Genomic DNA, 25,705 nt, shown 5'->3' with positions numbered 1-25,705 from the left:
GAGCCTCCTTCTCCCTTTTTTAAAAATGCACTATTTAAATACATTTTCTTTTAAAGTAATTTTTTTTCCATATTCAAAATAAGGGTTACATCAGCTTATGCTGTGGGGATCACAGTGCACTCTTTGGTGTGGCCATTGCATAGACCAACCAGTTGGGTCACCTTGCATCCAGTTTTGACGATCTCACAACCTTGCAATAACCAACCCTACAGTATTTCACTCTTTACAAATTCAGTTCAGATGCAGGGAAGGGAGGGCCCTACAAAGTGCCAGTTCTACAAGTTTTTCTCTTGTACCATCCTGCAGAATTCAAGGACATGTTTTTCTGAGACAGGTAACAAAAAGCCTGGTGACTACTTTTTAAGCAGTCTGAAAGCCTCTCTTTATGTGCAGTCTTCCATAACTGAAAGAAACAGTATTTGCTTCAAAGAAAGCATATATGGTTTGTAGGGAAAAGTTTTCTATTGTTTTGTTTTTCAAAACTGGAAGACATACCTTGGCTTTGAATAAATGTATAGCAGCTCTACTGAGTTCAATGAACACTGCACCCGCATCGCTGTAGACAGAATGCAATCCTTAAAGTCTAGCATAAATTGTGGTTTCATTTTGTGTGATAGTTATCTTCTCCTTAGAAACACTTGTGCTCACTGCCAGCTGTCAACGTCCTCCACAATCAAACTTCTAGGGACTTAAAACACTCCAATATGAACATCTTAAGTTTGCACAGAAGCCAATGAATGGAGGAGACATATTTACATTATGATTTTTTGACAACATTTACCAAAGCAGAGTTCTCTCCCTTAAAAAAAAAAAAAAGTTATTCCAAACATTGTTTATGTCGTTTCACACAAAACTAAATTTGATCTCTTCTTTCCCAGACCCAGGCTGGTCTCTTAGAACGCACTTTAAATAGGTAAAAACTCATGAACAATAAACCTGCCAAACAGATCTTTCTTCCCGAGAAACTTTTAAAATCAATAGATTCTAAAGGATGGAATACTTTCAATCAGAAAACAATTATAGTAGGTGCTATTTTCAGACCTGCTGCATTACAGAGTTAGCTTTTATGGCTGATCCTGCACTTACTGATGCATTCTTCATTGGAGCTGCTATTTCTGTTGCGCTCTCCCTGCTGAAATTGCTGATGCTCCTGGTGACACTGCTTTTGAAGCCATTTCTTTTTCTGCTGCTCCTACAGATTCTGCTGAGGTAATGTAATTGCTGTGGTCATTGTTAGTGGCCCCGAGTGGCTACTCCTCTTGCTATCCAAAGTACTTCTATTTTTATTCTCCGATATTAGACCCTTGGGGGCCCTGAAAACAGTGACTGACCGCATCCAGGTAAGTACCTCATGGCTCTGTGCGACAACAAATGACAGTGAGATGGTTAGATGACACTATTGCAGCAGTCACCCCGTGCAGCTGTCTCTGAGCTCCAGACCTTCCCCCACAGCTGGAACAGTTCCTCCCACCGCTCCCTTGTTCCAGCATCAGAAAGGGGAAGTGCTGGCGGGGGGGGGGGGGGTCACACTCTATCGACTGTACCCCGCAGAGTTTTCCCACTTCTCAGCAGCGTGACAAGAGGTGTGGAATCGGTGCGAGGGGGACTCAGGCTGGGGCCCTGTACACCAGGGGAAAAGCAGAAAAGCTCCCAAAGCCCCCGCACCTCGCAGACAGGCCCTGCCTCGCCAAAACCATCAGCTCACAGATGCGGGGGGGGGGGGCAGAGTAAAAAGGGGAGAGAGGGGACTCCCCTGCCTCACCGCACCTCTGAGGCGCCGCTGCCCGGCAGTGCCACCGCCCGCGGCGGTTGCCGCTCCGCTCTCCTCCCGCACCACGGGGCCGAAGCGGAGTGCCTGCCTCCCCAATCCCCGCTCTCCCTCTGCTTTAATCCCCCTGACCTTCGCCGCGGGGCAGGCACCGACACTCGCGAACCGGCCCGCCGAGCCGTGAGGGAGCGGACCGGGCGGGATCCCCTCAGGGCGGGCGGCGCGGCGGGGCGGGGCGGGGCAGAGCGCGCGGCATCGCCTCAGGGGCGCCCGCGAGGCGAGGGAGGGGCGGGGCTGTGCAACGGCTGTCCTCGCGGGGGCGCCGCCGCCCGCCCCGCCCCGCCTCGCCTCGCCTCGCTCCGCCCTCCGCCTCCATTTCCCAGCGTGCGGCGCGGGAGCGGGGCAGGAAGTCTCGTGCGCCTGAGTCAGGGGCGGAGGGGGGGGGGAGAGCGCCGCTGCCGGGCGCGGGCGGACGGCGATGGCGCTGGAGACCCTCTCCCCGGACTGGGAGTTCGACCGCCTCGACGACGGCTCGCAGAGTGAGCGCTGAGGGAGGGCAGGGTGGGGAGAAGGGGGGGGGGGGGGGTAGCGCCAGGCCAGGCGGGCTGTGGCGGTAAGCGCCGCGGAGTGAGGCGGGGGCTGAGGAGACCCTGGTTCCCCTCCCGGCCCCGGACTCCTCCTGGTCCCTCAGGTCGCTGCATCCTCGCTGGGAACGGGAGGGAGGAGGCAGCGGTCGTGGGAGCTGAGCTCGCTCGCCCTCCCCAGCCTCCCTCACGGACCCTGCCCGCTCTGCGCGGGGAGCCGGGCGCTCGCCTCGCCCCTTCCCCCGGCCGCCGGCCGAGCGCTGCTTCCTCCTCCGGTCGGGCCGGCGGGGGTGGGCGGTCGCGGTGACCTTTTTTTCCTCCCACCGCCCTCCGCGTAGTTGTCGGGGGCTGTTTGGGGTGGGAGAGTGGCTTTTCCACCCCTTCATCCTTGGCCCCCCCCGGGGAGCCGTCTCCCGTGCCCCCAGTGTGGCAGGGAGGGGGCAGACAGGCTTGCGTGACTTTCTCTTCTTGCGCGAACCGGGCAGGAGGAACAGATGCTTGTCGTGGGGATGGTGTTTCTTTCCCTCCCCATCGCTTCTAGTGGCTCACAAATTTTTGCAGTTGCTTCCTCGGTTAGCCAGTGAAGTCATATCGAGATAAGTTAGTGGTATGCAGCTTCTGTTGGTAAAGGCTTTCTGGTATGGAGTTGGATGGTCACTTGCGCTTTCACCTTTAAAAAATAATTAAATAAGACCTTGTGATGCTTAAGTCTTTGATAGTGGGTTCGTGTGCCCATCAAAATCCATGTTTTTCTCAGCCTGTGGAGGTGACCTACTTTCTAAACAGGGAACATAAACGGTTGTCACACTGTAATACACACTGTAAACCGAACTGTGCCAGATTAATTACACCAGGTGTTACTGTGAAAATATGCCACTTATGGACCAACTGTTTCACATACAATGTTATCCCGACCAATGATGCTGTTTATGCCATGTTCATTTAATCTGGATTTCAGTGGAAACTGAAGCTGTCCTGAGCTGAGCTTTTTGCCAGTTCTCTAGCTGCGGAATGGAGAATGTAGCTTTTATTCAAAGTGCCAGATCTCCACTAGTTTGACTGTGGCATTAAGTGCAGCTGGGAGAACTTTACATGACATAATATGCTCCATTACCACCATCTTGACGGTGAACAAACAGGCTGATCTTCCGTTGTGAGCGGCACACAATGTTCTCCTAGAGAAAAGCCAAAGAAAAATCCTGTGACTTGAAAAACATTTTTTGTTGCTGTTGTCTACTTTCATTTTATACCTATATCACTAACCTTTAGCAATTATAACGTCCTCAACTGAGGACACAAGATACTAAGTATGGCTGGTTTGTGGCATCTCTGCCCTAGATATTTAGGGACATAGGACTTGTGAATCCTGCTGTGATGATAAGTCCATTGAATATTGATATTGCTGATTTTATGGAAGACGATAAGATTAAGTTGGGGGATCTGTACTGCTGAGTAGATCTCTTGCATTTTTCCAATTGTAATGCTTTCATTTTATCACCTGAGGAGAAACTAAATCAAACTTTATTGTAAACAGATTATACCTTATGAAGTATGTCTGCTGCTCTGAAGAAAAAGAAAATATGTGCTTTCTGTGACTTCTTTTCCTTTCTCCATGTAAGCCAGTTTATTTAGGAAAATTTGTCTGCATCTTAAAAAGCTTTCCCCATCACCAAGTCATTTTTTATCAGTTCAGCCCTGCCTGTATCTGGCTAGCTAATAGCTTTCACTCTCTTGTCTCTCTAAAATAGTGAGAAATTATTCACACCTGTCTCTTATTTTATATATGATCAGTACAAGGTGGTAAATTGATGGTTATTAATAGTTAAGTATTTGGAAATATTTAATATCAGTTATTATGTTGAGCTATACCATTGTTCAAATCTATCATGTGGCTGCTGAAAAGGTGACAGTTTGTGGGTCTCTAGCAGAGTGCTGATGCGAGATTTTGGTTGAGATATGCTGCCTGTTTTGTAGGGAATTGATTTGAATAGCAGTGCCAATTTGCTACTCTTGTGTGACTTGGAAGCTTTTTCTGTTCTTCCTATAAAGCCCCAATATCTCTGTCAGTTTCTCTGCTCTTAGTTTGTCTTTTGTGCAAAGGGAGGTGATGGGATTGGGGAAATACGGCAGCATAACTCTATAATAATGTCTCCATACTCCAGATTTTCTAGCAGTAAAGTACTGAAGCTGGTATGGTGGCTAGTTAAACTCTGTTCTGCAGGGCTCTGCATCCATCGGTGTTCTACTGGTTTTCTGCAGCAGAGCTTCCAGAAGATGCGCTGGAAGGAACCTGAAAGATGAGATGAATTTGATGGAATAGAATGATATGATGATACGATTCAAGGCCTGCACATTACTGTCTGGAGTGCATACTGCTGATGCAAGTTTTTGTTCACTTGATTCTTATCCATTTATATGAAATTCAGTCTCCTTATTTTGACAGTGCCTGTACACTGTCTAGGCTGCAGGTACAGGTAGCACCCAATGGCACTAATGCAGAACTTTGTGAGGGACAGTTTACTTCACTGTGCTTCTTGGATAGGTTTTGCAGTCCATGTGCCCTTACGGTTGGCATTGCTGCTGGCTTCAAAGTAGTAGCTTAGAATTAGTTCAGGATTTCATTGCAGTCATTTCTGCTTCTCAATCTCAACGTTCCTGTGCATAGTCCTTCTCATCTTTTCCTTAGTTTTGTCCTTATTCATTTCTCCCCTTCTGCCCGGTGCAGTGTCTTAGTCAAATATTTTCTTTCTCCAAAAAATGTCTTAAGTGAAAATTGATTCAGTAGTGCTCTTCCACTGAAGTAGCCATTAACTACCATTTGGCTCAGTTATTGGCAACGTGGTTGAGTAAGAGGTTAAACATGCAGAATAAAAGAATGTAAGTTCTTTGAACTTTTTAGAGCAGCCTACTTGCTGAAATGTGGAAAGGGCATGTATAAAGCTATGTGAGAGTTGAATTCTTGTTTAGGAAAAGGTCAGTTGTACAGCTGACTTACATTCAAGTTTTTAGATAATCCTCTTTTCAACAAATAGTAGAAGATCACAAGCTATTAGATTTGTTATCTAATTATGGGGAAGACACTTTAGTCTTCACATGAAAAAGGATTGTACTTCCTTACTGAGCATAGAAGCCTTGAGCCGTAATCGTTCACTCTGTAGTTCAGGTTATGCAACTGAGTTAGTAATTGTATATAATCTGGGGAGGAGGGGGGTGTGTCTTAATGTGGGAAGAAAAAAGATCAGGATAGACTGAATGAAACTTTTGTGGACTAATTGTCTTTAGACTGACTTTGCTAATTAATACCACTATTCTTAGAGTTTGACCAGCTGAACCTACTTACCCCTAACAGTAATGGACAGCTGTGCACTCAATGTCTAGGTGCTAAGCGGAAGAAGAGTTCTGCTTGAAGATGGTGAATTTGCAAGTGGGGGGGATTGTTAAAAGCCATAAACTTCCTGTGTAATGCCCAAATAACTTACTGAGAGGTAGCAGGGGGAAAGTGGAAGGAGGATTGCTACTAATACAACTGCTATTCAGGCCAAAATGATTAGACCCATTGCCTCAAAGTTCTAATATAATTGCATATGTGCTGGTTCAGCTGATAGGTAGAATCACCTGCTGTGTTACAATTTGCACAGTCATTTCTTTGCTCAGTATTGTAATGTGATTGTTAGTTTTGTTTAAGATCTTAGTTTGAAAATATATGTAAATTTGAAAAATAATTTTCTGCAAACCACTAGGATGTTTGATATTCTTTTAGTATTTTGATTTCTTTTAAATTGACACTGAGTTCTGGGATTGTTTTTAAACAAATAAGAACTTTGTATTAAAAATGCACTTGTATTAAGGAAAAATGCTGCATCAAAATGAGGAATACAGTACTAAAGCCAAATAGAAACAGATTAAATATTTTTTAGTAACATTTTTGATATTGCAGTTTACTGAACAGTCTATAAAACTGTACAAATGTTATCAATTCTCAGAAATTCATGCCGAAGTGCAGTTGAAGAATTATGGAAAATTTCTTGAGGAATATACATCTCAGCTGAAGAGAATTGAAGATGCTTTGGATGACTCTGTTGGAGATGTTTGGGACTTCAGTCTTGATCCCATTGCATTAAAGGTCTTCATATATTTAATAAGCATTGTAACTGTTATTTTTCCTAGTGCCTCTTTCCCTTCAAGACCTGAGAAGTAAAAGCTTGATGCACTTGTGCTCTTAAAATTTTGACTTTTGTTTTTGAGAAACTGATCCAATACTATTTTAATTATCAAGTAATTAATAAAGGCATATCATAAGAGAAGATGTTTTCATATTATTCTTTTCTGGTCTTTTGGATAGTAGTGGAAGTTAAATGAATTTATAGTTCTTCATGTGTTGGGAAGGCTAATTCAAGCAAATTTCTTCCCTGTGGGTGTTGATGTTTTTATCTGGGGGTTGGGGTTCCAGAAAAGCTCACTAATAGTTGTATAACTGCAGAGTGAACTCTGTGTGTATTTATAGTTGTGTTTTGACTTAATGGCCTTGGTACAGTATTTTCTGTCCTCCAGAGGTGGCTATTTCCTTGGTCATAAGTTCTCTGTCCTCTGTGGAGTATTATTTTTTTTCTTTTCACTGAATTTGCAGACATCATTTAAAAGCGCTTTTGTTACCACATGAAACTTGTCTGTGCTGAAGATGCACTCTCAAGCAATCATCTGTCTGAATAATTTGAATAAATTATGTGTAGGTCCACCACAGTGCTGGATGTATAAGAACTAGCCAGTATAATGGCTGACTTCAGTACACTGTCAGTGCGTGCATACAGATACACAGCATGCATCCCATTTCCTGCATTTGGGATTCTTAATTCATGTTTTAGATTTCCTGAGCTGTTGGGGTTTTTTTCTACATACTCCATAATGACCATGCTGTTGTTTTCTTAGTTTTGTAAGTAAATTGTTGTAAATGGTATATAGTATACCTAGTTATTTGCCTTTCTGCCTAGAGTGAAAGGAAAGGTATTTCCAAGTAAATGTGAAGAGCGAAGGTTTCCTGCAGCGTAGGTTGCCAGTAGTGTGCAATTATGGCCCTCTTATTACTGACCCTGTTTGAGATTAAACTGGGGGAGGGAATACTTACCTAGTTGGATAAATGTTTTTTTGACCAATACTTTCTAAAGTTGTGTCTTCGGTTTTGTTTTTTTTGTTTTAAATTTTAGCTTTTGCCATACGAACAGTCCTCCCTACTGGAGCTCATAAAGACAGAAAACAAGGTAAGTGCTTTATGCTTCAAAGAGAAAAAAAAAAATTAAAATAATAGTTATTCTGACTAAAACCAAGCCCTCTAAATGTGAATCTATTTGTAATCTGTGTGTTTTTTTTCCTTCCTTTGAATCTAGGTTCTAAACAAAGTAATAACTGTGTATGCTGCTCTTTGCTGTGAAATCAAGAAGTTAAAATATGAGGTAAATTCAGCTGTCTTTTATTACTTTGTATGAAAATGTTTGCAGATTGGCAAGCTGATATATAGTTTTATTCTTTAGCAGTAAAGAAACAAGATATGATGTCTAAATTTTTGTAGCATGATTACATATATCCTATTTATTAAAAAACAAATTTCTGCTTTTGTTGTTAGGCAGAAACTAAATTTTATAATGGCCTCTTGTTTTATGGAGAAGGAGGTAAGTAGCTCCCTTTACTGTAAAAGTTTGTAGTTTTATGTTACTGCTTCAGGTTATATTAAATGCTACAATAAGTGTGACTTTATAATACAGGTACATGCTTTCTCTGTAGCTTTGATGAACACCAAATAACAGACTTTGAGGTTATAGGGATATATGTTAGTGTCTTGTAACTGTCCTGAGTTAGCTTAAGGTAAGAATTAAGATTTATCTGTAAAGCCCTGTTACCTGCAGTAAGTATTGTTACATTAACAGGAAGTTTTGTTGCAGCTTTATTTACATGAGAAGTAGGCAGTATGGGCTGTTGAGGTTGTATGAAATGTATAATGTACAGCTTGTATACTGTAGCAGATATTTTTTCCAAAGTAATGTATTGAAAACCTGTTTTTCACATGTAAACACATCCTAAACCAGCTTCTTTCCTATTGGGACTGGATTTTATATCAGTTGTAGTAAAATAATAAATCTGTAATTTGATTGTAATAAACCAATGAAACCATTAATAAATAAGTTGGACCAAGTCCTGCCTACTTTACTTATGCAACCATAGTTGTTTCAAGAGGAGTTGCAGTGTTAATGTCACCTGCCCTTCAAGTGCAGGTAACAGTGCTTGTATTACTGTTTAGACCAACCACGATGTAATACAGGGGCATAAGTGATTACAAGTCAATTCAATTGACAAGTCATGAGACCCTGCTTTAGGTGAAAGCTGCTTTTTGTCTTGGATTTAAACTGGTAACTCCTGCGAAGGGTTGGTCTTAAGCTTCCACCGTAAAGGATGCTAGTCTGGGAATAAGCACAGATCTTGGTCCTGAGGGCTTGAATATATTAATGAGCTGATTTAAGGATATATCACCTAACTTTGTTTTCTATTTCAGAAATTTGAGAGAAAGGGAAGGCCTTTTCATTCATTTGTAAAAGGGCTTTTTAAAAGCTTTCCAGGAGCCTTGACTGTGACAGAAGTATTGGGGAATGTGAAATCTTTGAGCTAGGGACTATTTATCATTCTTTTAGGTGCTATATAAGATGGCTTCAGTTAGGGAACACGAAAAAGTGTGGGGGTTTTGTTTTATTGTTGTTTTTTTTCCCTTAGCAGATTCTCACTTCTTATCAGATGTGGTTTCAAATATCTTAAAAGAAAGTGATATGCTGCCAAAATTATACTGGGGATCCCTGAAAATTTCTCCATGTCTCTAGCATGAAAGAAGTCAGACTGTTGCAGATTAACATATTACAGCAGCAGTTTGTTCCTGATGGGAGTTCTGCAGGGAATGCTTGAGAATGGCAGGAACTGAGAGGTCAGCCTTCTGCGGGTTAGGTAGGGATGCAGAAATTATGTTCTCCGCTTCCATATTCCTCCGTGTAGCATCTGCTTTAATGACAGAAAGCTTGCTTACTTAGAACAGCTGGCAAAGTTACTGGCTCAAGGATGGTTGAAATATAAACAGTTGGACAGATTTTTTTGGGACATACACTAAACAGAGTAAAGGTTACATAAAGTGTGTAAAGGGGAAGCATGCAATATTTAGAATCTTGTCCCAGAGCTCCATCTTACAGAAGTATGGAGACTCCTTTAGTCTCTGGTGACTGGTCTAAAAGAACATTTTATGAAGCAATAAGACCTGCATTTCTTCTGCAGGTAAACTTGCAATTGTAAGCCATTTTTGCACAGTGTGGCCCAATAGAAAAATCTCAAGTCTAGAGCAGGAATCTGTCATCAAATTAAAAAGACTGTATTTTGTCAGGTGGTATTATAACTGCTCCAGCTGACTGAAACAATTTGGCATTGGTGATATAATTATTGTGTTTCATAGTATCCTGTTAGTGTACTTTGTCATACAGGTAATGCTTTGAAGCTATGGTGATGATCCGGTTGTTTTATGCAGGATGATAAGTAGGAAGAAGAAAATGAATTTTTTGAGGAAATTGTATGCTGCACAGCTTTTTCTTCTGATTAGTGGTGTAGTATATTCTTTCAGTAAATAATTACCAGTGGGTGTTCCTTGCAATATAAATACCTAGTACTTTCATACAAACTTTTTAAAATGGAAACTTTTATATAAAAGTTTATAATATATATTGCCTTTAAAGAATTATGTTTCATATTCTTTATTTTCTTTCAGGTGATGGAGATTTTTTCCTGCTTTGCGTCTAACTTATAAACAATGTAATTTTTAATAAGAAAGAAACTTCAAAAATAAGTCCAGCTTAGGAAAGCAAAATTAAAAGTTTTTAAGGCTCCATCAGTATGTGTATAATAGTGTGCTCCACTTGTATGACAAACAATTGGCTTGGAGGGCAAGTTTCAATGTTAATTTAACAGGTATAACACAGGCTTTTGAAAGTGGTGACAAATGTTTTCTTTTAAGCCACAGATTCCAGCATGGTTGAGGGAGATTGCCAAATACAGATGGGAAGATTTGTTTCTTTCTTGCAGGTAGAGTATGTTTTTTTGGGTTGTTTTTTTTTTTTTTTTTGGCAGCAGTTACACTCTTAATTTTACTTGCAAAGTGGATTTAACAGTCTGCAGTATCCTGCTTGCATCTTGCTGAAAGGCATTGCAGTCATTTGATACGTTACTATGTTTTGCATGCAAACCTGTCACAACCAGCTGATGTATCACACGTTGGTTTGGGTTTTTTTTTTATACTTGTCTAAAACTCTGGAAGTCTAACAAGAGAAGAAATTACAGTTTGTGTAATCATTGCTCAAAGAAATTAGAATTTACTTAAAATTTTGGTAAGAGAAGGTAAATTGAGGTTGTTTCATTTGATGGTAAAGTTATCTATTTTTATGGTTTTGATTAGTAAGTTTTAGTTTTCATTGAGCATTGGGAATGGATTAATTGTTTACACATCTTTTTTTAGCTAATAAAAAAAGGCAAATTAAAACATGTACCTGGAAAAAAATTGCTTGTGCCTCATTCAGACTTTCAGGGAAGAGCACTGATTTCCTCTACAGCTTGGTTGTTATCAGCGTCCTTTGCATGAAAACAGGATCTGTGTTTCTTCTGCAGATTTCCTGTGCTCTGGGGTTTCAGTCTACTGTGAAATTTTTCTTATCTTTAGCATAGCTAAAGTGACTGTCCTGTTCCCAAAAATGTCTCTGTTTTTATGCAGTATTGCTTGTAATGAAATCTCTGTGTTGAAGCAGAGAATATACAGGAAGCTTCCAGAACGTTTAAACATTCTAGTTTAACAAAGATTAAAATTGCTGTTCTTGGTGTATAGTAGTATGGCAGTAGTCATTTACTGAGTCATAACAGGTTGAATGCTATAGGAAGTTGTTTCTCAACCTCTTTTACCATGCCCAAGTACAGTTAGTTTTAGGGTATCTTGGGACATTTTTTTCCCCATTTTTCAAGCTTTTTGTCCTATCAGCTTTGTCAGTTTCATCCTTCATCCTCTATTTCTTTTGGAGCAGATGTTCGAGACCTTTTAGTGGTTCTGAAATGGGGTTACTGTACATTTGTGTTTTTCCAGACTTTTTTTTTCCTGCCAGGATGCTCTGTCTAGGTGGAAGTTGAGAGCAGGGTGACTGGCTGTCTGGATATCTATGTGCATTGCAAACCCACTCTGTAGAACAAGTTTATGTTTATTAATGGGGTATATGCTGAAGTGTATATTTATAGGGTAAACACTACACAAAAATATAGCAGTATTGCTTCTGCGCCCCTTTTTATGTATGCTACGATGGCTTGCTGATTGTTGAGCAACTTTGGAAAGAAGGGAGATGCAGGATGTTGCCCCAAAGGGAGGCTTGCTGTGCTAACAGGTGTGTATTGCTTTGGGTAAAGCTACGAGGAAAACTTTTTCCTTATGTAGTTTGTTCTTTTTCAACTGTGTGTTCCCCTAAATCCACTCAGTAGTAGTCTATATCCATAGACTGGGAAATGCTGTTCTGGTCAATGATATAAGCATATCCCCAAGGGTGGTGTGAAAATACAAATGAAGATGACAGAAGGGGTGAAATGTTGCTTTCCTAGATGTCCCGGTTTTGGCTGGAATAAAGTTAATTTTTTTCCTAGTAGCTGGTATAGTGCTGTGTTTTGGATTTAGGATGAGAATAATGTTGATAACACACTGATGTTGTAGTTGTTGCTAAGTAGTGTTTATACTAAGTCAAGGACTTTTCAGCTTCTCATACTGCCCTGCCAGTGGAGACTGGGAGTGCAGAAGAAGCTGGGAGGGGACACAGCAAGGACAGCTGACCTAAAAGAGCCAAAGGGGTATTCATACCGTATGATGTCATGCCCAGTATATAAACTGGGGAAGTTGGCCAGGGGACACTGTGGCTCATGGATTGGCTGGGCACAGGTCAGTGGGTGGTGAGCAACTGTATTGTGCATCACTTGTTTTGTATATTCTATTACTATTATTATTATTTTCCCCTTCTTTTCTGTCCTATTAAACTGTCTTTATTGCAACCCGTGAGTGTGTGTGTGTGTGTGTGTGTGTGTTTTTCTTACTCTCTCCCCATCCCACTGAGGGGGAGTGAGTCAGCAGCTGCGTAGTGCTTAGTTGCTGCCTGGGGTTAAATATGACAATAGAGCTAATGTCCACGTATGGGTTTATTGGCTTTTCTGAGTTCAAGATTTCTTGATTAACTAGATGCAATAGCCTCAAATTCGCTATGTCAAAACTTTTTTTTTTTAAATTATCAAAATATTGCTGTGAAACACTAGTTAGGTACTCTTGATCCTGCAGAAGATAGTGTATTTGAAGAACTGATAAAATAATATCGTCTGTATTATGAACTGCTAATATGCATGTGCTGTTAAATTGGGACTATTTCCTGGAAGTTTTAAAACAGCAGCGGGTGCCCCTTTCCCAGGAAACATGATCTCAATTGTCTATTAATCCATTCCTCTGGAATCTGTTGGCTTGTTTCAGCTGCATTTGTTAGAACAATACAAGTATAAGAAGTAATGACACTTTTATGTTTTGTGAAAACTGGTGACTAATAGATCTTATTTGGGCTTCTGCCTTCTATTTTTTGATGGAGAGGAAGACAGAATTCAGCTGTTGGTCAGTCTTCTGGCAAGAACGGCAGGCTGGCTGGTTAGCCAGTGTGGGCTGTCTGCTATGAAGCCATCTGTGTGCTGACTGGCTAGACTCATCACATGCTGACTTTTCCCTGATGGGATTATAGGGTGCATTAATGAGCAAATATTATTGCAGTTAAGGGAAACTTGAATTCATTTATCTTGTTGTTGCTCAAGGAATGCCATGTTAAAATCCATCATAGAAATTAAGATAGTCCTTTGTGTGGTCAGAGTTGGGCTGTTCTTTCTCATTTTGTACTATGTAACTGAGCTCAAGTTCTGCTTTGATCAAGCATATCTCTCAAAGACATTATCTTTTTTTTTTTTAAAGCAGTATTCTGTGGTTTATCACTCTTGCAGTAGGTACAGGCTTCTGTGTTAATTTCTAATTTGAATTCGGCTATCACCAGCTCCCAGAGCATGACTCTTGAATCCAGTGGGAAAAAGCACAGCCTTTGCTATCAGGGTTATTCTCTCTGAAAGTACTTGTGCGCTGTTGTCAAGTCACTTCTTACTGTCTGTCATAAATTGAACCAATAGTATAAATAATCCAAGTTGTACTGGAAGCTTGTGTTCAGTAGCTTCTTAGCTTAGTCCCAGATCCTTTTTTGGAGCTGTTAGTAGGCTGTTTTCCATCCTGCTGTAGGTCTGTCCACTGACTTGGATGAGGGCTGTAGTTGGAGCTTGGGCTGCAAGTTCAGTGGTTTATATTCAGTGTTTTGGATGTAATGACAACTTGGGTATGAGGAGGGTCTATATATATATATATATACACATGCATTTTATGTTCTTGTATTTCAGGAGCTGTCTTGCTTTGTTACCCGATGTTACGAAGTGGTGGTGAATGTAGTGCATCAGTTGGCTGTTCTCTATACCAGCAACAAGTAATTATTCCCTAAAATGCTATATTGTTTTTATGTAGTTAAACAAATGTATAAAATACAAATGTGCTGTCTAAGGCATGGTCATTTTTTGAATATTGTTGTCTAGAGATATGGAGAGTGCTTTGCTGTGCAAGTTTGCGTTTCATAAGCTATTATGGAAGTGGATTTGTTTTATTTTCAGAAAAGGCAGTGCTTTTATATAATGAGATGCAAGAATTTTGTGTTTTTGTCATCTTTTGATGGAATTTGTGCTTCGGAGGCACTTAGTCTTTATGGTTAAGAGATATTATTACTTTTATCCTTGCTCTGTTTGAGAGAGAGATTCCCTCTGTTGACTGATACAGTGGATACCAGTAGATTCAGAAGCTTAAAAATCAGATCACTTCTGCAGGCTGTTTTAAATATGTAAATCTTGGTAGATATATTCCTCACAGAACAACCATGGTTTTAACACCTGAAGTTGAACTTAGGAAGGGCTGTTGGGTTTAGCTCCTCTAAAAACTGAGGAGAGTTTAGCTCTGAATAGAATTGTTGGGTTTAGCTCTGAATATAACTGCAGGGCTCTTGATTTCTGCCCCCCACCTCCCCGCCCCAGACAGGATAACATCATTCTTCTCAGTTTATTTGCTGTTTTCATTTTTGCCTTACACTACAGCATAAGGTGGATTTTCTATATGGTGCTGAATGAACAAGGCTGAATGTGTAGCTTGGACATGGCTTGATTAAATATGTGAAGTGATTTTGTACTTTTTGGCCATAAGGCTGTATGTATCAAGGCTACTTGCTGTTAGCATAACTGAACTGGTAATTGCTGATATACATGTGCACTGAATGCAATCAGTGGTTTGAACCAGTCACGTGCTATACATTTGAAAATGCAATATTAAATTTGATCCTAGTACACAGATTTCACATAGCATATACTTTTAATCAGTTTTTGAGGTTCTTTTGTTTTCTGAAGTTACTATGTTAATGAAGAAATACGTACCCCAAGAAACAAAGAACACACTGTGATACAGAATTGATAAATATGCTCTGTTCTAAGCATTAAAAAGTCATTAAAATATTAATTTTATTTACAGGAATGCACCTAAAATTATAGAGACATCTGGAGTTCACTTTCAGGTGGGAATGATTTTGAACCCTTTTGCTTATGTTAATATATGTATGTCTTGATCCTTAATTCTGAGAAAAGCAGTGAGAAAGTGAGTTTCCAGTACAACTTTCAACGTGGAATCTCCTTTAAGGGTTTTATTTTGCTAATCGGCTTTTTCTGGCTTTTATGTGGAAAGGGCTGGTATCTCCATGTCTGTCATATTCTACCTTTCTTAGCGGAAAAGTGTTTGCATGCTCCCTTATTGTGTGCAATATGTGCTTCTGCGTGTAGACAATTTTAAAAATCCTACCTTCAATGTTGAAATAGATGAGTGAACTTAAAGCAGTGCCTGCATGCAAACTAACATTCCTTGTGTCACTACAAGAAATACTAAATCTTTAAGCTACCAAACTAAGAAATCTGACTTAACTCTCTAGCTGATGTCTTGTTGGCTGACAATATATTGAAAGGAACTGAAATTTTATACACCATGCATGACTGCAATAAACTTTTCAATAACTACAGTCCTTTTTTTTTTTTTCTTTTTTTTTTTAACAGGCAATGTACGAGCATCTGGGAGAGTTGCTGACAGTCTTAATCACTCTGGATGAAATAATTGACAATCATGCCACTCTGAAAGATCACTGGACCATGTATAAGAGGTGTGTCTCTGAAGGTGTGAAAAATACTCCCACAACATAAAAACATGTGCGTGTGTTCCAAGAAAGTCAGTGTGGGAACATGGATTTTGGTAGCCCCAAGAGTTTTCCAGAAATCTCAATGAAGAGCAGGGCTAAGCTCCCACTGTGTCCTCCTAACAGCACCAGTAAGTTTTTAAAGTGCTGAATGTTACATTTACAATACATGGTAAGCATCCTGACAAACAGAGTAAGGGTTGATGGGGTTTAAAATATATTCAATAAGAAATCTAATTTTGTACAGAAGTGATCTGAGACCATCCCTAACCATATTGATTATGGGGATGGGCATACAGATTTAAGTAAAAGCTGAAGAGTCAACAGTTATAAAGGTAGTTAAATTAGTGGAATAACAACTCAGTTTCATTGAAAACCTAAATAAATGGGAGTTTTTCAAATGCAAATGGTTTATACAGACCTAGTGGTTGTTTGTTTGGGTTTTTTTTTTTTTTTTAATTTTGGAGTTGCTGCTGGGCACAGATGTCAATTGAATTGAATTGTCAATTCAATTCAACAATTCAACTCTTATATCCTGTACTATTTTGATAATATAAAACCGTTAGCATGTTTTAATTGTGTTGTATGTATGTGTTCCACACCTACTCCTTACAGGCTGCTAAAATCTGTCCATCACAACCCTTCTAAGTTTGGGATTCAAGAAGATAAACTGAAGCCATTTGAAAAGCTACTCTTAAAACTGGAATGCCAGTTGCTTGATGGAATGATATTTCAGGTAATGAAATTAATGTTCCCAGTACGATAGGGGAAACTATTACATTAAAGTGACACTCTTTTTAGAATGGTTGGTTTTTTTTTCGTTTTTATTTTTGTTTTGTTCCGGATACAGTGATGTGTGAATTTGGCTCTTGCATCTGTGCATGGGGGGAAAATAAAAAGGCTCTATTGTAAGATCCTTCCTTGCTCTTCTCATGTACTAGAACTGTGCCAGGCTTTGAATGGTAGCAGTTAATGCTTACTCTTTTGCAGAATTAAAGAAATGCAGACAACTTGGCATTAGAACTGTGTATTATCAGAGTGTCTGTTTTTCACCAGAAATTTTAATAGCAGGCTGGCTGACATAGCATAGGTCCACTTTATTTTAGCTGGACTTTAAAGTCTCCTCAGTAATCTTCAAAATACGCTAGGTGTGACCTCTTGTTACATATTTTCTGTCATTCCTAGCAGGAATGACAGCTAGCTGTCATTAGGTACCACTTCAGTGGTGGATACCTCTGAAATAGGCAAGTGTACGGGTGGATGAGAAGGATTATTACTTTTTCAATACAGTTAACTTAAATGTGTTCATGCAAGAAGACATCTTTTTTTTTTTTTTTTTCAAAGTGTGTATTTGAGACACTGAAATTGGATGTTGTGGCATAGCAGGTAGAGGATAGCATTGCTGAATCTGGTCCCAGCAGAGTCAACCGAACAGAACTGTTGCTCAGTTCTTACTGTTACGTCTTAGATGGCATAGGGAAGAAGGTTTTTGTTCTTAAAAGCCTCCAAAAGGGAAATGGTAGATAAATAATTAAGCACAACTTGTCTTATTCTTTCAAAGGACATTGCTACCAGCTATCCATTTTTCATGTTACGTATCTCTAGCGTTGCATTAGTACAAAGGCTTCATTATATGTTTGAGTCATCAGTAGGATTTGTCTGGTATTCATTCAGGAAGTTTCCCCTCCTGTCCTGCAAATGGCCCTTCCTAGCAAAAATACATGAAAAATATTCTTAAATACAATTCCATTAAAGACTTTTCTAACGTCTTTAGAAAATCTGAAGTGTGTGTCTCTTTTTACTATTGTGTGGGGTTCGGTAAGTTGTGGGGGGGGGGTTTGTTGGTGTTTGTTTTTTTTTTTTTTTTTTTTTAAACTGCCACCAGTGGTGTGGGGTTTTATGCTACTAGTTCATGAACCACATCCTACAAGCAACTTGCATGATAATCTTGTTTAGTTAATGGATAGTTAGTAACATGTTATAATGTAATAAAGCAAATATGCATCTAGTTTCTTACCACTGGCACATCAAGTGGTTTCTTTAAAAATGCCCCTTAACAGAAATGTGAAGTAAATAAAATGTTTTGGTTTTTTAATGTTAGGTATAAGAGAGGTTTTAAATGTTTTCTGTTGTTATACTAAATAATTTAAGCATAGTTAAAAATCTGTATGTTGTGAAGCTTAAGATTAACTTCAGGTTGGTCTTAAATCAATGTGCTCTTGCAGTATTCTTCTCTTCCAAAATCAGTATTCTTTTAAGGTCCAGAATTCATGGCATTATCGTTATGCTTTTTTTCCTTTTTGCTCAGGCCTGTATAGAGCAACAATTTGATTCTGTAAATGGTGGAGTGTCGGTGTCGAAGAATAGCACATTTGCTGAAGAATTTGCTCATACTCTTCGCACAGCTTTTGCAAATGTTGAAGCCAAACTTGGTAATTCAAGCTCATGCTTCTCCTGCCAGCTTCACTGTTTCTAAAAATGTTTGTATTGTTTGTCTGGGAGTAGACTTCAAAACAAGTGTATTTCTGCAGGTGAACCTTCAGAAATTGACCAGAGAGACAAATATGTGGGCATCTGTGGCCTCTTTGTACTGCATTTTCAGATTTTTCGGACCATAGACAAGAAATTCTACAAGTCATTGTTGGATGTCTGTAAAAAGGTGAATGCTTTATTCTTTTGTCAATAATTAAGAGGGGGAAAAAATCTTCAGTAATGAAGTAGATAATTTTCTTAGTTGCATAGCACAGACTTGGGAGAAGAAAGAACACACAATTTACCAAAACAAGTCAGAAAGCAGAATTAAGATTTTTCTACTTTGTATAATTCCTCCCCATTTTCTTTTAAAGATGGTCTAAAACCTGTGTGCTCACGTAGCAGCAAGGTAAAATAACTTGAAATTACCATTAAAATGTTTCTTAAGATTAATGTGGCACTGAGGACAAAAAATTGTTCGAGTTATGAGTATTGTGGGACTGAATTCTGTGGTTTTTGACCTTGGCTAAAAACATGTGTTTTGAAAGACCTCTAAGTCCAAAGGTGATTGGAGCTTTTTCATATCGGGTGGTATTAAGAAATTATTAAATTCTCTAATGCTGTCTAGAATCACTGAGAGTGGTAATAACTTTGCCAGTGGTGTCCTTAGTGGACTTCTAGGAGACAGGCCTTTTTTAACATGAACATAATACTTTGTAGAAACTGGTTATGCAGAAATAAACTGAATTGTGTGTTATGTTTCAAAATATGCATAAGAGACATGCATGGTGGCATAGTATTTGTTGTAGTTACTTATGTTTATTGCTACTTTGCAGTATTTATCCCCTTTTTTTCTCTTCCCCCCTGTTCCAGGTACCAGCCATCACATTAACTGCTAACATTATCTGGTTTGCTGACAACTTCCTGATTCAGAAGATACCAGCTGCTGCCAAACTTCTGGACAAGAAAAGTATTCATACAGTTAAAATGCAAAGGGAGAACTTTCTACAGCAGAAGGCACAGTCACTTACCAAGTATGCTTCCTAAATACTGCTTCATGATACTGTTTGGCAAATAGTTTATAAACACATAAGTTTCTTCATTCAGTGTACTAGCATGTTGTGTAGTGTTGCTCAGTGGTGTTAACTTTTCCACCTCACTGCAGCAATATGTGTGTGTTAATGTTGCTGAAAAAGTGTTGGTCAAAACTAATCTTTTTTCATGTCATGCTTTCAGAAGAATGTGTGTTATGTCACCAAAATAACAATGTTCCCGGCAGTTCTAAATATTTGATTCTTGCAGTTATTTCTATTTCCATACTTTCGACTTCCTTTTTTTTAAACGAGTGTCTAGTAACCTAAGCTGCTTTGTTTTCTATTAGGGCTCTCTGCTTTCTATGTGTTGGAGGTAAGTTGCTAGCAGGCTTATAGAGGAGTTTTTCTCTGGTGATGATACTTTCTTTGCAAGCTTTTCGTTCTTCATGACTGTTTTAATTGCTTGTTTAATGGTCTTTGAAATTATCTTTATTGGAAAAGGCTTCTCTTGTTTTGTGCTCTGCATGTAGTTTGCAGGTTACTTCCTTCTCTAAGTTCTTTTCAAAATACGTTTAAAGATGAGTTGGAATTTTTTTTAGTTGTCAGTCTTATGAACAAGTGTGCTGCACTGCACAGGGAGATAACAGGGCTAAGATTTCTGTTTATGTTGCAGACCAAAATAAGAAGGTGGAAAATAGGGTCCGTGGAATAGAAGTAGAAACTTGGATTTTGCAGGTTGTCTTCCAACCCTGTATACAAGCTGACAGAACTGGGTTGGAGGGCAAGAGGGCGGGGGGGCAAAGCAACTCCATGCCTTCATGATCCTCTGGCAGATTATTTTCACTACTGCCCAGTTTCTGTTTCAATCCACCTCTTCCTGGTTTATGTCCCTGCATCCACAGGAAGAGTCAAGAGCTCTGACTGAATTCTTTCCTGGGCTTTAATTCCTGGATGGAGCATAATTGCACTGTTGCTTTGCTTCTGGTCTTGGGCAGTGGTACAAATCATGTGTCGCAGCTCTTAATCTTAAGAAAAGGTTGAAAAAAAAGATCTGGGAATTCACAGATATTTCATAAAATAATAGAATCGTTTAGGTTGGAAAAGACCTTTAAGGTCAGAGTCCAACCGTAAACCCAACACTGCCAAGTCCACCACTAAATAAACCATGTCCCTAAGGGCCACATCTACATGTCTCTTAAATACCTTCAGGGATGGTGACTTAACCACTTCCCTGGGCAGTGCAACTTGAGGCCATTTCCTCTTGTCCTATTGCTTCTTACCTGGGAGAAGAGATAGACACCCACCTTGCTACAACCACCTGAAAGGAGGTTGTAGAGAGCAGTAAGGTCTCCCCTGAGCAGCCGCTCCTCATAGGACTTGTTCTCTAGACCCTTCACCAGCTGCTTTGCCCTTCTTTGGACGCGCAATTTTGAGGATATTGTAATAAAATCTAGATTTTGCATCTGCTGATTTGAATTCTGCCAATACCTTTTTCTTGCTTTTTTACAAATTCTTGCCCTGCCTTTGGTAATTGGACTGTTGCCTTAAATACGAGTACTCCTTAAAGTGTAATTTTTTGATGTCATAATCAATGACCTGAATACATTCCTGCTATAACTGCTACAATAAGTAGTATTGCAGTGTCACAATTCTGTAGCATGGAATAAATAGCAGTTTTAAAAGTGAACTCTATTTAAACATTTAATTACAACTAGTGTAATCTAAGCAGATTAACTTCTGGAGATTTATGTTATTTAAGAGCAGTCCAGTCTGGCATTGATGTAATGACAAGTTATATTTATGTGTGTGTGTATATATATGTATATAACAAATTAAAACTTGAGGAAAAAATTAACATCAGTGTAGGACTTTTTTTGTCTAGTGTTTAAAAGCATTTTCTAGAAGTTTTATTTATTGTTTTAATTTATAGTGTAGCATATGTACTGCTAAGAGGGCCATTTGTTCTCTTGAAAGATAAATTATATTGAATCTTTCCAATATGCTTGTACAGATATAATTGGCAGACTAACTAATACTTACCTATAGAGAATTTAAAATGTAAATGGGTATGAGGTTCTGATACTTCTGGGAATGGAGAGTTATTATTTTGGGGACTGAAGATTTAACATGTTTCCCTTGCAAGAATTTAAGCTTTGGAAAGAGAAAAGAAAATCCTCATACTCTTCTTATTTGAAGTGAACAACAATCTTTTGTTTTCCTCCTCCAGAGATATGCAGTCATACTATGTTTTTGTGAGCTCATGGATGACAAAAATGGAATCTATCTTGTCAAAGGAGCAACGCGTCGATAAATTTGCTGAAGATCTTTCTAACCGCTGCAATGTCTTCATCCAGGTGTGCAGTCTTTAAATGTGGTGATGCAGCAAATGATGCAGCAAACATGTCTTGGTGCAAGTTGTCGAACATAAAAAGAAATCACAGAAGTTCAGTGATCATCAGTGTGTTATTTTACAATGTGGGAATTCTTCTAAAACTTTAAATGCCCAGTAGATGTTCTTTTAAGTAAATCTGTAAAAGGTCTTTCCACAAGGCATGTGGGGAAAGTGAATCTGACTACAACTCAGTGGCTAAAACTTTGAATTTTTCTCTTGACTTAAGAAATCAAGAAAGCTTTGTTTCCACTGTAGTAAAGGTTTTGGTTTTTTTTTTTCCTTTTGAGTCAGTCATGAGGTACATAAGTTGGACTGAACCAATGTCTAATTTAGTTTTATTTAGCACAGAACATACTTCCAGTAAAGGTTTTGTGTTGTTTCATTGTGCTTTGCCTAGTGATGGTACTTTGCAAGAATCTTACTACGTTCCGAGGCAGCTGGTTTTCTTTTGGCCTACTAACAGCATGTAGTCTTAATGTAAGATGCATCTTATTTCTGAATTTATTTTTTGCTAGTTTTTCATGTATCTATCTGCCTGACAGAAATCTGATGAGAATAGGTGTGTGATAGAAGCATGATCCTGAATCTTCTGTATCTAAAGATACATGTGTTAGGATCTGTGGTTTTTATATTTGAATTATTTGCAGTGGACTTAAAATTTTGCTCTCTAGCGAATTGAGTTTCCTACACCATTTGCTGTCTTTTCCTAGTCTCTTTTTTTGTTGTTACTACTTTTCCTTTGAAATAAGTTGAATAACATTTTTGTCATGTTGTATGTAATTGACATTGTATTTAAAAGCTTAGCATACATTGATTTAGAAATGATTGCACTTTTTTTTTTTATTGTGGGATTGACAGTTCTGTTTAGAAAGGGTAGCACTGTGTAAATACTGTCAGTGTATTTACTCCATGGAATCTGGAAGTTTTAGATTGTTTTTGTGATAAGCTGTTTTGGGGGGGGAATGGGCTTTGGTGGGTTGGTTTACAATAGGTCTGAAATTGTTAGACCTTTGAGGCTGTGTGATTAATTCACTGACCTATGTTTAATTTGAATGGCTCTAGAAGAGGTTAATGATGAGGTGATCTAATGACTCATAGGCAGTTTCATAATGTCTGGCTAATAAAAGGGTCTCATTCAGCTTTGGGATCCCAGGCTTGCTTATTAAGGGAAGTGGTAGGTTCTCTAGTGTGACGAGGCAAAAGTTAGCTGTCTATCATGTATGAAAGAAAACAGAGAGGATGTATCTGATTGATATGTTGTGAAAATATTCTTTCCCCCCTCCCCGCCCCGTACTCATTTTATTTTTAGGGTTTTCTTTATGCATACAGTCTTAGTACCATCGTTAAAACTACAATGAATCTCTACATGTCAATGCAAAAACCTATGACCAAAACCTCAGTGAAAGCTCTGTGCAGACTTGTGGAACTTCTGAAGGTAGGTCACTGGATGAAAATTGTTTATTTCATGTAAGCTTTTACAGAGAACATTGATCAAACATCACATGTTAAAACCCCCCCCTGAGATGGGAAATGTTGTTGCATGGATGGCTGCTTGTTCAAGACTGGATTTGGTTAGAGAACAGATTTGGGGGGCTAGAACCAATTTTTACATAACATCTAACCAGCTTCCTTAGTTCGTGTCACAGAATAACGGAGGTTGGAAGGGACTTGTGGAGGTTGTCTGATCCAACTTCCCCCTGCTCAAGCAAGGCCACCTAGAGCCAGTTGCCCAGGACTGTCCAGATGACTTTTGAATATCTCCAAGGATGGAGATTCGACAGCCTCCCTGGGCAACCAACCTGTGCCAGTGGTCAGTTACCCTCGCAGTAAGAAAGTGTTTCCTGATGCTCAGAGGGAATCTCCTGTGTTTCAGTTTGTGCTCATTGCCTCTTGTCCTGTCACTGGGCACCTCTGAAGAGAGCCTGGCTCTGTCTTCTTTGTACCCTCCCTTCAGGTATTTATATACACTGATAAGATTCTGTGCCCCGTCCCCCCCAGCCTTCTCTTCTCCAGGCTGAACAGTCCCAGCTCTCTCAACCGTTCCTCACATGTGAGATGCTCCAGTCCCTTAATTATCTTAATGGCCCTTGGCTGGACTATCTCCAGTATGTTCATGTCTCTTGTGCTGAGGAGCCCAGAACTGGGCACAGCACTCCAGGTGTGGCCTTACCAGTGCTGAGCAGAGGGGAAGGATCACCTCCCTCAACCTGCTGGCAACACTTTGTCTAATGCAGCCAATGATACATTAGCCTTCTTTGCAGCAAGGGCATACTGCTGGCTCACATTCAACTTGGAGACCACCAGGACCCCTAGGTCCTTTTCTGCCAAGCTGCTTACCAGCTGGATGACTCCCAGTATATATTGGTGTATGGGATTGTTCCTCCACAGGTGCAGGACTATGCGCTTTTCCTGGTACTTTTTCCAAAAGGAAGATACTCTGTTTTGAGAGAAGTTCAGAAATCAATGGTGAAGAGAACTGGATTATTTAAAAACAAAACAAAAAACCCAACCAAACTTAGATCAGTCCTGAAACATTTTTTTATGCCCCTGAATGGTTTGATTTTTTCTCAGTTTCTAAGGGTTAATTGCAACTGCTACTAACAGTACATTACAAAGTGGAAAGAGTCTGTATTTGCAGTGTGGATGAGTCAGCCAGCATAAAGCCAAATTCTAAAGGCAACAATTTCAGTAACTACATGAACTATTGTGTTTTGGGATCGACTTTAGGCAATAGAGCACATGTTTTACCGAAGAAGTATGGTTGTGGCAGATTCCGTGACGCACATCGCTCAGCATCTGCAGTATCAGGCTCTTCACTCTATTTCTGTAGCCAAGGTATGTAATCCAAGTTCTAATAATTAATCTTCCTATCTAAGTGTTTAAAAAAAAAAATCTTAATTTTAAATTATTTTTCTTACTTTTGCAAAATCTGTAGTGTAGTGCTGTATCATAATTGACAGATACGTAAGCTTTCCAGTAGGTTAGAGCTTTGCCCTAGAAACTGTATAACATACAAGGTTACCTAGTTTTGACCAAGAATGGTTCCTCTCTTCCTCTAAGTTGCTGCATCTCTTGTCATGTTCCTCTTGTGTTCTTTTTATTTCTAGTGATTTTCACAAACTGACCTTTTCTTACCTCTTTTCTGATGCACGTTCTTAAAGCAATCTGTTATAGGTCTAAGCAAACAGGCTGCTGTTTATTTAAATCTTTGTCTGCTTGGCAAAATAGCAGTGGTTAATACATGATGGCTTACAGGAGTAATGCAGGCATAAATTCACTATTTTGCTGTGAGGTAAAATGGCTTCTGAGGGTGAGACACTATAGTACCTACATATTATATCCTTCTATAAACATGATCAGTTTACTATACATTTTGCTTATCAAATCTTGAATTTCTGAATTCAGGGCAAATGGGAAAATGAGACTTTAGCATACCTGTTCTGATGTATTACTGATTGTTTTATTCTTTCATCATATTCAGTAGCAGAATCACAAAGGATGTATGCTATTGATACCAGTGCAGCTATTAAATTTTCCTTTTATTTGGCCACAGTCTCGATTTATGTATCTGGAATCTCCATATTTTCTAGCATAAGTAAAAAAAAAAAAGTTGTACTCCTGAAAAACAGAGAGAGATCTGTATATATATATATATGTGCATACATGTATCAGGAGTAGTGTGAACTGAAGAAATTCCAAGCTTCAAAGCTACTAAGAAAGACTATCTTCAAACAAACAGTTCACACACATTTAGATAACTTTCCTAACCTTTCCAAATGATATCTGTAATTGCATTACAAATTATTTCTAAAAGCATAGAAATATGCTGAGACTTGTAAATTGAGGGGTATCAAAGAGAACACATCTGTGGACAATTCTTGTTATTTTTGAGTACTTCTCAGAAAATATATGTAAAAGGCAAATGCTGGTAAATAGAAGGGTTCATTAGTACTAATCTTTTTTTATCTGCTCCACTCTTTTTCTAAGTGGTGTAAGATCTAAGGCATATACCTAACATAGCTTCAGCATGTAAGGTTAGGAGCTTCATGTTGAACGTACTTTCTCGGAATCAG

At 39.3% G+C, this 25,705-nt stretch overlaps 1 protein-coding gene across 5 annotated transcripts in view; it reads left to right on the top strand.

Moving 5' to 3' along the window:
- Nucleotides 1-2,162: 2,162 nt before the first annotated feature.
- The window catches only part of WASHC4 (WASH complex subunit 4), a 42,634-nt gene continuing 19,091 nt past the window's right edge, over nt 2,163-25,705 (top strand). For 3 of the 5 annotated variants that reach the window (XM_030041512.2, XM_030041513.2, XM_030041511.2), the window contains exons 1-16: nt 2,163-2,307; nt 6,336-6,475; nt 7,554-7,607; nt 7,734-7,799; nt 7,970-8,015; nt 10,385-10,452; nt 13,861-13,943; nt 15,026-15,068; nt 15,598-15,701; nt 16,350-16,470; nt 18,043-18,166; nt 18,266-18,393; nt 19,080-19,240; nt 21,468-21,594; nt 22,942-23,067; nt 24,360-24,467. In XM_030041512.2, coding sequence (XP_029897372.1) covers nt 2,247-2,307; nt 6,336-6,475; nt 7,554-7,607; nt 7,734-7,799; nt 7,970-8,015; nt 10,385-10,452; nt 13,861-13,943; nt 15,026-15,068; nt 15,598-15,701; nt 16,350-16,470; nt 18,043-18,166; nt 18,266-18,393; nt 19,080-19,240; nt 21,468-21,594; nt 22,942-23,067; nt 24,360-24,467 — 1,560 coding nt within the window. In that variant the 5' untranslated portion in view covers nt 2,163-2,246. Of the gene's footprint in view, nt 2,308-6,335; nt 6,476-7,553; nt 7,608-7,733; nt 7,800-7,969; nt 8,016-10,384; nt 10,453-13,860; nt 13,944-15,025; nt 15,069-15,597; nt 15,702-16,349; nt 16,471-18,042; nt 18,167-18,265; nt 18,394-19,079; nt 19,241-21,467; nt 21,595-22,941; nt 23,068-24,359; nt 24,468-25,705 lie in introns of those variants that run through there. The other 2 variants (XM_030041514.2, XM_030041515.1) reach the window with 2 other exon arrangements.

The sequence above is a fragment of the Aquila chrysaetos genome, chromosome 17 (assembly GCF_900496995.4).
Source record: "Aquila chrysaetos chrysaetos chromosome 17, bAquChr1.4, whole genome shotgun sequence".
NCBI lineage: Eukaryota > Metazoa > Chordata > Aves > Accipitriformes > Accipitridae > Aquila > Aquila chrysaetos.
The sequence above is the reverse complement of the archived record's forward strand: the minus strand, read 5'-3'. Positions and strand labels throughout refer to the sequence as shown.